Source organism: Erythrolamprus reginae, chromosome 2 (genome assembly GCF_031021105.1).
Source record: "Erythrolamprus reginae isolate rEryReg1 chromosome 2, rEryReg1.hap1, whole genome shotgun sequence".
Taxonomy (NCBI): Eukaryota; Metazoa; Chordata; class Lepidosauria; order Squamata; family Dipsadidae; genus Erythrolamprus; species Erythrolamprus reginae.
In genome coordinates, this window is record NC_091951.1 from 67010595 (window position 1) to 67025299 (window position 14705).

General features: G+C 36.5%; 1 protein-coding gene across 4 annotated transcripts in view; it reads left to right on the top strand.

Moving 5' to 3' along the window:
• Positions 1-14705, top strand: part of ITPR1 (inositol 1,4,5-trisphosphate receptor type 1) — a 305443-nt gene that overhangs the window by 239284 nt on the left and 51454 nt on the right. For all 4 annotated transcript variants that reach the window (XM_070738264.1, XM_070738266.1, XM_070738262.1 and 1 more), the window contains 5 exons: positions 836-946; positions 2161-2256; positions 6088-6210; positions 7699-7803; positions 10306-10498. In XM_070738264.1, the coding sequence (XP_070594365.1) occupies positions 836-946; positions 2161-2256; positions 6088-6210; positions 7699-7803; positions 10306-10498 (628 nt within the window). The remainder of the gene's footprint in view (positions 1-835; positions 947-2160; positions 2257-6087; positions 6211-7698; positions 7804-10305; positions 10499-14705) is intronic.

The window sequence follows — 14705 nt, forward strand, 5'->3', positions numbered from 1 at the left end:
CAGGTGGGTAGCTCTAATCTTGACTCATGGCAACTGCTTAAATAAGTCCTTGAAAAATTTCCTGCAGCATTTGGAATGGGTTTGCCATTGCCCTCTTCTTTCTGAGGACTGAGAGGGAGTGACTGGCCCCAAATAATCTTACTGCCTTTGTGCCGAAAGTAGAATTAGAATTTACAGTCTCTGGGTTTCTAACTTAGTTTTTTTTAATCACTACATCAATCCAAATTTCACTGGGTACTGCTTTTCGGAAGTTCCAAATGAACCCATAATTATTTTATTGTATATAATCATACATATTAAGTTCATGCCCATATCGACATTTTCAATGATTATTTAGAAAGGTTACTATAATACCACTACAAAGACTGCATTGTAGCTCAGGTGTCTGTTTTGTTGTAATTCACTGGCGTTTCTCCAATATTTCGGACTACATTCTTCTCTGTTCTATAGTAAAGTAACTTCAAATAAATCTGTGATTAACTAAGTCAACCGTTTCCAAACTATTGCACAAACTGTGGAACGCAATAACAAAAGAATCAAAATTCTCTAATAAAAATGTGAGATCAAAATTTTAAGATATGAAAGGAAAATTAATCTTCCCAGTTCTCCAATAGTAAATCAACAAAACAGGAATGAAGTCATTAATTATGGCAGTCTCATTTTCTTCCAACTGTTCTTTCTATAGCAATATATATGGGGAAACAATTATAAATATTGTATCCAATGGGTGGGGATGGGAAGAACTTCCCCTCTTAATTTTGACCTGCAGGTTATTTTTATAAAATAATCATACTATATATTGTTATCTTTTTCCACTACCTTGCTCTTCATGTAGAACTGTATTGCTACTCACGAGTCCAATGGTATTGATATAATTACAGCATTAATTCTCAATGACATCAACCCCTTGGGAAAAAAGAGGATGGATCTTGTATTAGAACTGAAGGTAAGTAGATACTTTAACAGTGAAAATGATCATTATTACAAGAGAAAAAAACATTTTATGGTCAAAATGATTGTACCAACTCTCAATAACCCCAAGGAATTCACTGAATGTCTTGGACAAAGTAGCATGCAGAGGAAATACGTTTGAATAAGACTTAAGCTACACTAAATTAACTAAACATGACTTAATGTGAATTTGAAGGAATGCAGCTTAATTAATTTCTTGTATGTTTAATTAACCATTAAAATGCAGCCTCCAAATTATGAAATTGAAGTCACCAGGCTAGTTATCACAGCATCTCATGAATATACCTTATCAGATGGGTTTGACACGCCTTGTAACTGAAACTCTATAGAAAATGTAGTCATTGTGGAGCTGGCAATTCAGCTCTATGGATAAGAAAACAAAATGCAATAAAATAAACTTCATGCAGTGATACTTTATTTGGGAACTGAAGTTAACAGAATCATATGTTTTTAAGCATTGTAGTTCAAAGAACACTTATCCAAATAATTCTTGCTAGAATTTGTTAGTCATACTCTAACTTTTAACGTAGACTGCTGTGTGACCTTTTATTGTCCATATACTGTTCAGTTGCCAATTTATAAATATCACAAAATAGTATATGTATATTGCTTCCTATGATAATTCACAGGAAGGTGTGTGTGTATTATCAAAAACTCTGATCAAGTACAAATCTTCCTGTCCATAATCATATGAAGGAAATAATAGTCATGGCAACAGTATTCAGCCACTGCAGGGGTGGAATTCTGCAATTTGTATTTAGCAAAATTTAATTTGATTTAATTGACATCTATGCCACCCAATCCCAATGGGACTGGGCGGCATACAAGACTTTGTAAAACTCAACATTCATGTTTTTAATTTACTATGTTTAGTATTATGTTAGAATGAGGTTTGTTTCATAGCATCTTAAATATCAGGTGTGCTTTACTGCCAGAGCCCTGATTTGAATGTAAATTACTTTTCCTAAGTGCACAGGTTTTAGCAGTTGGTTTTGTCTTCATTGTACGTACAGATACTTTTTAGATGTTTTCACTTGTTCTTTATTGCTTTGTCATATGTCAAGTTTACTAAAATGCAGTAGGTAGTACTCATATTCACCTGCACTTTCTTTAAGCTGTTTTTGTTTTTTGTAATACATGGATATTTTAATCAGCTTACTTTCCTTAAAGTTACTTTTTCTTCTCCAGAATAATGCCTCAAAATTACTCTTGGCTATAATGGAAAGTAGGCACGACAGTGAAAATGCAGAAAGGATCCTTTATAACATGAGACCAAAAGAACTGGTATGTTTCCAAGAATTTGCTTCCATTAATTTGAACAGCACGAAATTATCTTACTGCCAGATGTGTGATTAAGACACGCTATTTTGGACCTTATAAATTGAGGGCCTATTATGCTTAGCAGTAAATTGAAAGAGTTTGTTCTATATACAGATGTATATTTTAAGTTGGCTTAACTTGAGAATTTAAGAAACATTATTTTCCACTGCAGTCACAGTATCATTTTAACTGTGATCATCTGAACTGGCAATTGTTTTATAAGGTAAAATTACATTGAACTATATAGAAATACTGTATATCTTGGCAACATGGTAGTATTTATATCCAGGATCAGATTAGATGGCAAGGACATTTTTGTTTCTTTTTTTTCCCCATCAGCTTTTTATGATCTTGAAAGATGTGCTCCAAGGGATAGGAGGACTTTCATGGGTACTGTGGGAGCCAGTTCAAGGGATGAAAAAAGCAATTCCTCTCTTTCTCTTCTATTATCCAGACTTCCCAGTGGATCAAAATGAAGCAAAAGCATTTGTGGACAGAATGGTTTTATTTTGTATGTTCAGTGTAAAAGACTGAGTGAAAGAACTTGAAAGAAGACATGATGAAATAATTAGCTGTTCCCATTTATTTTCCTTTAAAGGTGGTCCTTGACTCACCACCATTCATTTAACAACTGTTTGAAGTTGCAACAGCACTTATGATCAATGCTTGCATAGCAACCCAAGGTCACATGATCAAATGTCAATGATCAATCATGTCATTGATTTCTTTGACTATGTCACAAAAGGGTTGGATGAAGGTGGTGCCGTGGATATTGCCTATCTGGACTTCAGCAAAGCCTTTGATACGTTCCACATAAAGAGCTGATAGATAACTTAGTGAAGATTGGACTTAATCCCCAGATAGTTCAGTGGATTTGCAGCTGGCTGAAGCATAGATATCAGAAGATTTTTGTTAATGGCAAGTATTTTGAGCAGAGCCTGGTTACAAGCGGTGTGCCACAAGAGTCTGTTCTGGGTCCTGTTCTTTTTAATATGTTTGTGAGTGACATAGAGAAAGTTTGTTAGGGAAGGTTTGCCTATTTACCGTTGACTCTAAAGTGTGCAATAGGGTTGATATTCCTGGAGCTGTCTGTAATATGGCAAATGATTTAGCTTTACTAGATAAGTGGTCAAAGCAATGGAAACTGCAGTTTAAGGTATCCAAATGTAAAATAATGCACTTGTGGAGAAAGAATCTTCAATCTGAGTATTGTATTGGCAGTTCTGTGTTAGCAAAAACTTCAGAAGAGAAGGATTTAGAGGTAGTGATTTCTGAACAGTGTGGTCAGCGGTAGGGAAAGCAAGTAGAATGCTTGGTTGTATAGCCAGAGATATAACAAGCAGGAAGAGGGAGATTGTGATCCTGCTGTAAAGAGCGCTGGTAAGACCACATTTGGAATAATGTGTTCAGTTCCGGAGACTTCACCTACAAAAAGATATTGATAAAATTGAACGGATCCAAAGACGGGCTACATGAATGGTGGAAGGTCTTAAGCATAAAGCGTATCAGGAAAGACTTAATGAACTCAATCTGTATAGTCTGGAGGACAAAAGGGAAGGGGAGGATATGATCGAAGCATATCAATATGTTAAAGGGTTAAATAAGGTTCAGGAGGGAAGTGTTTTTAATAGGAAAATGAACACAAGAACAAGGGGGCACAATCTGAGGTTAGTTGGGGGAAAGATCGGAAGCAATGTGAGAAAATATTATTTTACTGAAAGAGTAGTAGATGCTTGGAATAAACTTCTAGCAGATGTGGTTGATAAATCCACAGTAACTGAATTTAAACATGCCTGGGATAAACATTTATCCATATAAAATACAGGAAATAGTATAAGGGCAGACTAGATTGACCATGAGGTCTTTTTCTGCCGTCAATCTTCTATGTTTCTAAAATTTGGAAGCTTGGCAACCAACATGTATTTTCAATAGTTGCAGCATCTTTAATGGACCTCTTAATATCTCTATGTTGATGAGATGTATGTATATGATTTAAAATAATACGTTATAAGCTAATGATTTGAAGTAGGCATTTAGATGTTTTAAAAAAGCTGTCTAAGTATTCTTTTGTCCTGCTTTAAACAAACAATTAAATGCAAGCAAGGAATTCGAACTTATATAGTTACAGTAATTGCCTACGTCAAGAGTTTGACAGCATATATTATTCAGCAATAAAGGTGTGGGCGGGAGATAAAATTTATGGCTTTATTTTTGGCATTCATTCCACTGAGTCAGTTTATTTCTAATATAAATTATAAAACAACAACAGTATCAGTAATCTGAGCCAGTGATCATCGGCTTCAAAGGATAGAAGGAAATAAAAATGACTTCATTTAAATTTCATTTTCCGAATATTTGAAATAGTATGAAAATATGAATCAGTTCAAATACTTGGATTTTGTTTTCTATATCAGGGACAGATTCCTGTTATCTTTCCCTACCGGTGCACTGCATACGCATTGTGATGTTTCACGCACATGTATCCCCTAGTGTGATTTTGCTTTCACGTATGCGCAGAGGGATGATTTTCCTTCTGCACATGCTTAGAGAGCCGAAAAAATCACTGAAAATTAGATTAAAAAGATGGCAGTGCACACGGATTGGCAATACATATATATTTTCCAAACTGACAGAAAACTGATAAAGAAATAAAGGGAGACCAGTATAGATCTATTTCAAGCTATTTGGCTCTCATCAGCTATCCATATCCTTCTAGGTCTCGAACCTGGGCTGCTTTTGCCTTGCTAGGTAGTGCTTTTACCCTCTAAGCCACAGGCTTTCCTCCCTTTTATCAGCTGAGCCAGGGAAAGATTACATGTTATTCTCTTGAGTCACCTGATATGCGCAAATATGGGAGGGAACATACTGCTTCCTTTTGCCTTTCAGTCCCATTCCAGCAGCCATCCAGACACCAAACCATATTTTCCAAACTTTGGAATGTGATGGTGTCTGGATGAAAGGCAAAAGGAAGCGGTATGCTCCCTCTCATATTTGGGTAAACGAGGTGACTCGACAAAAAAACCATATATACTGTTGTGGTTAGCTGTGGCCCTGCTCCTGCCCCAAGGACTGTGGATGTGGGGGAGACATCCACATGCTGCAGGCCTGTTTTGCCCCTCCCCGGTGGAATCTGATGATGAAGGCTCCTCTGACCAAGAAGACATGAGTGACAGGGAGGAGGAGAGTGTGGCAGACAGCTCAGAAGGAGATCAATTATCTAGCTCCTCCTTGGATTCAGAACAAGAGTTAATGATACAGCCACGCATGCGGAGAGCGATGCATAGGCAACAACAACTGAGAGATTATTATCAAAGAAAATGAGGCCACCTGTGGTTGGGTGGGGCTGTGGTAATTAGTGAGGCTGCTATAAATAGCAGCCTGTGGGTTTGGCCATTGTGGAGGATTATCTGATCGTTGTGTTTCATGACTGCTTTGCTGACTTTGATCTTTGTGTGCTGATTTTTCCCGCTTTAAAACTAACCCAGAGCAAAGTGTGTTTCACTTTGTGAAAGAAGAAGGACTGTGAATTGCCTCACAGCTGCAAGCTAAGTATCACAGAACTGATAAGGGACTTGTACAAATTACCAGTTTGTTTGGAGACAAATGCTCTTTGCTATACAAAAAGAGTGCTCTGTTTATTTGCATTTTGGGTATAAAGAACATTGTTTTGAATTTTCAAACGTGTGTGTGTCTGAAATTGTATCTGTGCATTTTTGGGAGGATTCTACCAGAGAGCTCAACAGAACACATACATACATACATCTTGTAAAATGTATTTCTTTTTCTTCTCTATAGGTAGAAGTAATTAAAAAGGCCTATCAACAAGGTGAGGTTGAATTTGAAGATGGAGAGAACGGTGAAGATCTTGCTGCATCTCCTAGAAATGTGGGGCATAATATTTACATATTAGCCCATCAGGTAATTTTTTATTTATACCTGAAGAATTTAGCCCAAAGTTTCAAGCATCTGATTCATAGTAGTTGAATCATACACTGCAGGAATTCATTTCAGAAATGTCAATATGAACCTTGTTGGATTATTAATACTGACACAAACAGTGAAAGTAGTTAGGCGGAAGTAAAATGCATTTTTAGTCTAATATAAAGCATTGTTGTCTGTTGTTCACATTTGCCTGAAACCTGCTGTTGCCCACTTTAGTTATGCTTTTGGTGCAAATTAATTTGTCTTTTCTTAAATTAAGTGCTTTGTCACACAGTTATTCTCAGTATGTATTGAAACATATATTTGTGGATAAACATTCTAAAAGCATAACATTTCACTGATTCTCCATTCTTTAGTCCAGTGTTTCCCAATCTTGGCAACTTGAAGATATCTGGACTTCAACTCCCAGAATTCCCCAGCCAGCAAATGCTGGCTGGGGGATTCTGGGAGTTGAAGTCCAGATATCTTCAAGTTATCAAGGTTGGGAAACACTGCTTTAGTCTGTCTCAAGCTGATATACCTCATATATAGTAACAGACTTAGTACACTCCAAATAAAAGAGAACGATTGGTAGCCTCACACTGCAATGAACAAGGACATACATTCAATGTTGCAGCTTCTAAGATTGTTGGATGAGCAGGCACAAAACCAGCCAGGGAAGTGATTGCAACCCCTCATCAGTCAAAAAGAGTGCTGATTTACCACCAGTTTATGAAAGGCTTTAGCAGCACAATGAAACAACAGCCAATTACTTAATAGCCAGCCATCAATACCCCAATCGACATCTAAAAAAGCTACACACATCAGGTACTATATAACTACATCACACACAATAGCCCAAAGCACACATTCTGGTACAGAAAACTCCCTGAAGAGGGGACCCAGCATGAGTCCAAAAGCTTGGAAAACTAAACCTCTGGTCACACAGTGACTGACAGATTGAAAATAGAACCAAACTGTTTTCATTTTGAAAATAGTTTCTTTAGCATTATTCATAAATAACAGAAAGGATTGCTTACTAGTGGCTTTTTGCAAAGTAAGGGTTGTACTTTTTGTCTGGTCATTCTCATACTCAATTTGCCAAACTTTTGGGGGATGCATTTTAAACTACCCTAACAAAGATTGGAGAGAGGAGTCCTTTGATTTGCTCTAGGTTTTGTTGTTTGCTTGTAGATGTTTCATTACCTGACTAGGTAACATCAGTGCTAGTGAATGTGGGGTATTCCCTATTTATATTCAGTAGCTTAAGTACAGAGTAGCAGTACTTATCTAGTACAGTATTAGTATTGATAATTTAACATTGATTTAAACTGACCCAGTCAATAATTGATTTGTTTTTAAGTAAAGTCAGATATTTCTATAATTTGCAATTTAATCTTTCAAGTTTTGAGTTTTTGCTTTGCTTTATTTTATTTTTTTAAGTAAACGTTTCCTTCTCTTCAAAATTGTTCATTTATTTTATAGCTTGCTCGCCACAACAAAGAATTGCAAAACATGTTGAAGCCTGGAGGCCAAATAGATGGAGATGAAGCTTTGGAATTCTATGCCAAGCATACAGCTCAAATTGAGGTAAATATCTCAAATTATATCTAATTAATCTTAAATGGAACAGTAAAAAGAAAATTAACAATTTGATGTAGGTCTTACATAGTCTAATAAAATAATAATTGAATTCTACTGCATGTCCTGAATTTACTTATTTATTTTATTTGTCGAACAAGTATAGAAGTACAGTTTGTGTTAATGTAACAAAGTAGGATAATAGGACAGTATGACAGAGACTGTAGGCACAATAGTGTGCTTATGCATGCCCCTTACAGACCTCTCAGAAAAGGGGAGAGGTCAACAGTAGATAATTTAAGGTTGAAGATTTAGGGTTAGGGGAAGAAACAACAGAGTCCAGTAGTGAGTTCCAGGCATTGATCACTCTGTTGCTGAAGTCGTATTTTCTGCAGTCTAGTTTGGAGCGATTTACATTTAGTTTGTATCTTTTACGTGTTCTTGTGTTGTTGTTGTTGAAGGTGAAGTAGTCACTAACAGGAAGGATGTTATGGTGTGTGATTTTATGAACAACAGTTAAATCAGTTCAGAGGTGACGTAGTTGTAAATTGTTTAACTGTAGTATTTGAAGTCTGGAGGAATAAGGTAATTTGTTTTGAGAGGAGGAGTGAAGGACTATTCTTGTGAAGTATTTCTGGACTCTCTCAATTGTATTAATGTCAGTTATGCAATATGGTTTCCATACAGATGAGCTGTATTCAAATATTGGCCTGACAAATGTTTTGAATGCTCTGGTTAGCAGTTCAGTGTTTCTAGAGAAGAAGCTACGTAAGATTAGATTTGTCACTTTTAATGCTTTTTTGGCAATGTTGTTACAGTGGGCTCTAGTACTTAGGTCATTGGATATGAGTATTCCAAGGCAGAGTGAAGGTCAGCTACCAGTTCATTTTTTCCAAGTATGTATTTAGTATTCTGATTCTTTTTACCCGGTGGTATTAAATAGTTTAATATCATCGGCAAAGAGAACACAGTTACTTGTAATATGGTCACAAAGATCGTTTATGTAGAGTATGAAGAGAGCTGGTCCTAAAACACTGCCTTGAGGGACTCCACTGTCGACAGGAGCTGGATTAGATATGGCACTACCTATTTTGACCACTTGTTCTCTTTTAGACATGAATGCTGTTAACCAATCATGCAGTGGTCTAGGACTTTAGTTTATGAAGCTTTTAGCCGTGAACTACAGAATCAAAGGCTTTACAAAGTCAATGTAGATTTTGTCTATTGATTTACCCTGATCAGGTTGAGTAGTACATATGTTTTTGCAATGTAAGAGTTGCAGATTACAGGTTAATTGTTTCATGAAGCCAAATTGTTTGTTGGAAAGTAGATTATTAGTTTCAAGATGGAGTGTAATGGATTGGTTTATAATTGTAATAACTAGTTACAAAAAAATTCCACTCAATCTTTAATGAATCTGAGTTCTTCCAAAAATGATTCTACTTCATTTTTCTTTCTTTCTTTTTTTTTAAAGGCTAATACTTTGAAAATGTGTTTTAATTGGGCAACTGTAGATTTTTTTAAAGTAAACAAATTGAAAGTATGCTTTAGGAAAAGTCTTGGGCTAAGCATAAGTAACTCCTTACAGTGGAAATGAAATAGTATCAGGAAAGGCAGTGGAATTGGCTCTTTAGGATCATCTTGTTTCCTTCATTAGACAGACCAACTGAGATATACAGCACAAACCCTAGACCAGTGATGGCAAACCTTTTTTTGTTTGCGTGCCAAAAGGGGATGTAAGTGCGCACTGCCTCTAAAATATTGAGCAGCTTCTCAGGTTCCTGGAAGTCATGCTCTAGTTCCATAATGCTCTGGGGCTTCACATATGAAAGTTACCTTTCAAGCAATATTACAAAATATCTCAAATTCTTAAATCACACAGATTGTATTACATTGTATTAACCCACTCAAATGCTATCTCTCTCTCACACACACACCGCAATTCATTGCTTTTATGAAACAAAAATAACTAGCTCTTTGAGGAAATGTACATGTTTAAAATTTTCACATAATCATCTTCTTATTTTTAATTCATGGAATCAATTTAAAAATAGGAAGAAGTGATTATATTGATTGGATTTGATTTAGGTATTGTCTGATTCCTAAGTAAGTTTGGATGGAAATGACCAGTGCAGGTTTATTTGTCTTGTATGACTTTTTGTACGCCAAAATCATTTCAATTGGAACAGCAAGATGGAGGATGGGAGGGGGGGAGGAAGGAAGGAAGGAAGGAAGGAAGGAAGGAAGGAGAAAATTATCCATCTACCCAAGCAATACTTGGTTAACAACTGAAATAATATAATTTTTGTAACAATTCTGATGAGGAAATAACCTCCTTTTCCTAAGTGACTTGAAATGTGAAAAGAAATTGTGGCAATAGAATTATCAGTGTCAACAGGAATGCAAATCAGCAAATATTTTTAAAGATACCAAGTTTTGCATACTGAGAAATAATATAATCTTGTTGCGACCATACGCCGTGCAAATTAACTGTTTAATCTTTTCATGCAGATAGTAAGATCAGATCGTACTATGGAGCAAATAGTCTTCCCTGTGCCCAGCATATGTGAGTTCCTCACCAAAGAATCTAAACTCCGGGTTTACTACACTACAGAGAGGGATGAGCAAGGCAGCAAAATCAATGATTTCTTTATGAGTTCTGAAGACCTTTTTAATGAAATGAACTGGCAAAAAAAGCTAAGAGGTAAGTTTGGGCTGGGAACACAAAAGGTTATTGTATAATATTGTATAATAATTCCAGATATAAAATTGGGAAGTTTTTCCCCTGAAACAAAAGAAATGTTAGATTTCCGTGGCTTTTTGTTTTCATCTCCCCCCCCCCCTTTCTTTTCCTTTCCTTTTTTCCATACAAACGTCCTACTCTCAGGTTTCCAGAAGGGCTTTGCTTATAAACACTGCTTGAGCCTGTTGTTATTTATTCCCATTATATCAATTAATGTTTTAAATATACAGCACAAGGAAGCAGCTAAATGATTCTAACCATGTCCAGTCATGCCTAACTCTAGAGCTTGATACTCCAGAATCTGGTACTCTTCTCTATTTTTTGGCTGAGGGAACCAGTGTTGTCCAAAAACATTTTCTGTGGTCATGTGGCCATCATGGCTATATGCTAGAGGCGCTCAAAACACTCTTACCTTGCCACTGAAGTGGTACCTATTAATCTATTTGCATTTACATGCTTTCTTGCTAGGTTGGCAGCATCTGGGGCAAGGAATGGGAGCTCACCCCATTGCAGGGTGAGCTGGGCTGTCAGCTCAGTTCCCAGATCTTTGTGCAGGTTGCAACCTTGTGGCTAAACTATACAACCAACCTCTAGCAGTTTTCGTTTTATTTACCGTATATTAGTCTGCTTTAGTTTAAAGCAACTCTGCTGGAATTAACAAAAAAACTAACAATTTTATCATGGCATAATATTTCTTGAACTACTCTAATCCATTTTATTGGATGCTTAAAGACTTGTCTTTAATACGGGAAGACACGATGTCTTATATTTAGCCTGATTACTATATCTACATCTTCCAACCTTCTAAGCTATTATCACCACCTGGATGGAATAAATATTGCATGTATTAGCTTGTTCTTCTTGTTGTTGTTGTAGAGCAGATAGCAATGCCAACTGTCCCCCAATCGTGCTTTTCTAAGCAATTATTTATTCATTCATTCATTCATTCATTCATTCATTCATTCATTCATTCATTCGATTTTTATGCCGCCCTTCTCCTTAGACTCAGGGTGACTTACAACATGTTAGCAATAGCACTTTTTAAGAGAGCCAGCATATTGCCCCCACAATCCGGGTCCTCAAGTTACTTCTAAGGTGGAACTATAAATAATAATAAATAGAACTTGTTAAATCCTGGGACTGAAGAGGCTTGAGACCAGCTTAAACAACAGCTCTTTATTGTAAGAGTGAAAAAGATCCAGCAAAGAGCCAAACTGACAGCTTCCTCTTTTATAGGGAGCTATCAGATGGCTCAACCAATCAACAGTCTCAATTTTCCCGCTTGAATAGCAGACCTTGGAGTAAACTATGCAGTCTCAATACTAACAGGCATTCATGCGTCTCTTGTGTGATATAGATAATCCTTGATTTAACAACCACAATGGGGAGCAGAATTTCTATTGCCAAGTAAGGCTGTTGTTAATGAATCACGGTCAATTTTACAACCTTTTTTTTTTTGTTTGGCCACAGTTGTTATGGGAACCACTGCAGTTGTTAAGAGAATCATTGTTAGAGTGACTCTAGATTCCCCCACTGACTTTGCTTGCCAGAAATTTGTGGCTCAAGTGTCCCAATTTTGCTAATGTGACTGTGGGGATGCTATGTAAAAACCACTCGTAAATCATTTTCCCCATGTTTTAACTTCAAACAATTACTAGATAAGTGGATGTAAGTTATTTATTTATTTATTTATTGGATTTATATGCTGCCCCTCTCTGAAGACTCGGGGCGGCTAACAGCAATCATAAAACAGCGTACAATAATAATCCAATACTAAAAACGATTAAAAACCCATTAATATAAAAAACCAAACATACATACAATTAAAAATTACCTGTATTGCTATCATGCAAGTTCACACCTGATGGCTTGTATATAGTTTCAGCTACTATGTGGGGATAGAAAGGAAGGAAAGGAATACTAAAAATGAATTGTGAAAAAAATACTAAAAGATACATCCCTTTGAAATGACTAAAAGGTTGATCCAAATACCACATTCTCTGGATTTCATCTGATTGCTCAGTGAAGGAACATCCATTTTGCGAGCAGAAGCATTAAAATAGCATGTTTAATTCATTATAGATATTGCTGAGGTAAATGAGTCTCATCTCATTCAGCACATGCCGTTTCCTAAATCACAGATTTAGGAAAGCAGAACACTATTCAAAACATTAGATTCACATTTAAAACCAGTGGAATACATATACACATTATGTACTGTATACATGTCGGATTTGAGCTTATGTTCTCTAGAGCTCCTTGCCATCTAAGGCTTAATGAAGGACAGTCATTCTGTACAATATAACACTCTTATCACTCTCATTTTGTCTGATAGCCTACAACAGGGATGTCAAACTCACAATGGCATGTTGTTATCACTTGACGTATTGCAACTTTCGCCCTTTGCTAAACTGGGGGTGGGCATGGCTAGCAGATGACACATCTGGCCAGGTTTGGGAAGACATCCTGTAGTGAAAAACACATAAAATGAAGGCTGGAGACAAATAGCCCCATCATATAATGTGAGTGAGCAATATTTGCAGAGGTTGGGGAAGGGGCTACTTCTATAATATTTCCATAAGCAAGGGGTTGAAGATCTCTAAGGTCCCTTCTAGTCTTATAATTCTATGATTTCATTTCCTCATTAAGCTACAGTAATGAGCAGCATTTGGATTGTCTGGGGTCTTCTCTTTCTCCTTGAGTACTCTTTTTTCAAACACAAGTTTTCAACCTGTCTTGTTTTAAAAGAAGTAGGCTTTCAAGGAAATGTTGAGATCTGTACAAATGTCAGTGGAGCTTCATGCACAGATTTTATGTGAACAAACAAGATAAACTGTCAATGTTTAAACTGAACATGAAAAGCTAGGGAATGTAAGTCATTTGAATGTGGGTTCAACACAGACTGGGAACTTGTCACTTACTAAGACAAAACACAGTTCTCTTTTGCTGCCAGATATTTCTTGCTAATCCTACAGTTTATTGCTGGGAATCTGCTGCTCCAAAACTTGGGATCTTAGCATAGTCTTCTTGTGCCAAAATAGACTGGGTCACAGTTTGTCACTGTTGGGTTTTTTATTTTTTGGTGGGATGGGGGAAGAAGGGTATTACAAGTTTTATGAGAGGTAAGAAAATTTTCTGGAGTACTTCTGGAGTACTTGGTCCTAAAGTCAAGCTTTTTTTTTGTTTGATTTTGGGCATTTTCTGAGTTATTGTGTAACAAATTTTAATATGTTCCTCTTCCAGCATTTTGTGTCTATGTGTTTTCCCCCAGTTGTATAACCCAGATCCATCCACAAAGGGGATCAAGGGGAATAAATGGCAAAAACAACACTGCACACTTTTATTTTATTTATTTATTTATTTTGTCAATCTCATATTAGATAATGCAGATAAGTATATACATAATTTGAATACATGAAATGAATAAAAGTAAAAGGGGACATTAGGACAGGGACGGTTAGGCTCCCTACAGACCTCTTAGGAATGGGGTGAGGTCAACAGTAGACAGTCTAAGGTAAAATTTGGGGGCTTGGGGGTGAAACCACAGAGTTGGGTACTGTATTCCAGGCATTGACCACTCTGAAATATGACTCTGCTGAAGTCATATTTCCTGCAATCAAGTTTGCAGTGATTCACTTTAAATTTGTATCTATTGTGTGCTCATATATTGTTGCAAATGAAGCTGAAGTAGTTATGGACAGGTAGGACATTGTAGATTCGAAGGTGGAATAGTTCTAAGTTGTCTAAGCCCAGAATTTCAAATCTGGCGGTGATAAATTATACTGGTGCGAGCAGAGGAGTATAGGATTTGGTGATGTTGTTACATTGGGCTTTGGCACTTAGATCATTAGATATGATTAGATATGATTACTCTGTCAAGGACTTCAAGATCCTTGACAGAATAAGAGATGTCTACAAGGTTATGCCCACTCAGTTTGTATTTTGTGTTCTGATTCTTTTTTGCCAATGTGTAAAACAAAGCATTTGTTGGTTGAGATTTGGAGTTGCCAGTTGTTTGACTATTCTGACAGAAAGTCAAGGTCTTTTGGGGTACAAGTATTGTCAGTGGCGTTAAATAGTTTTACATCATTGACAGAGGATGCAATTGCTTCTAATATGATCGCAAAGTTAATTTGTGTAGATTATAAAGAGTGTTGGTTCTAGAAAG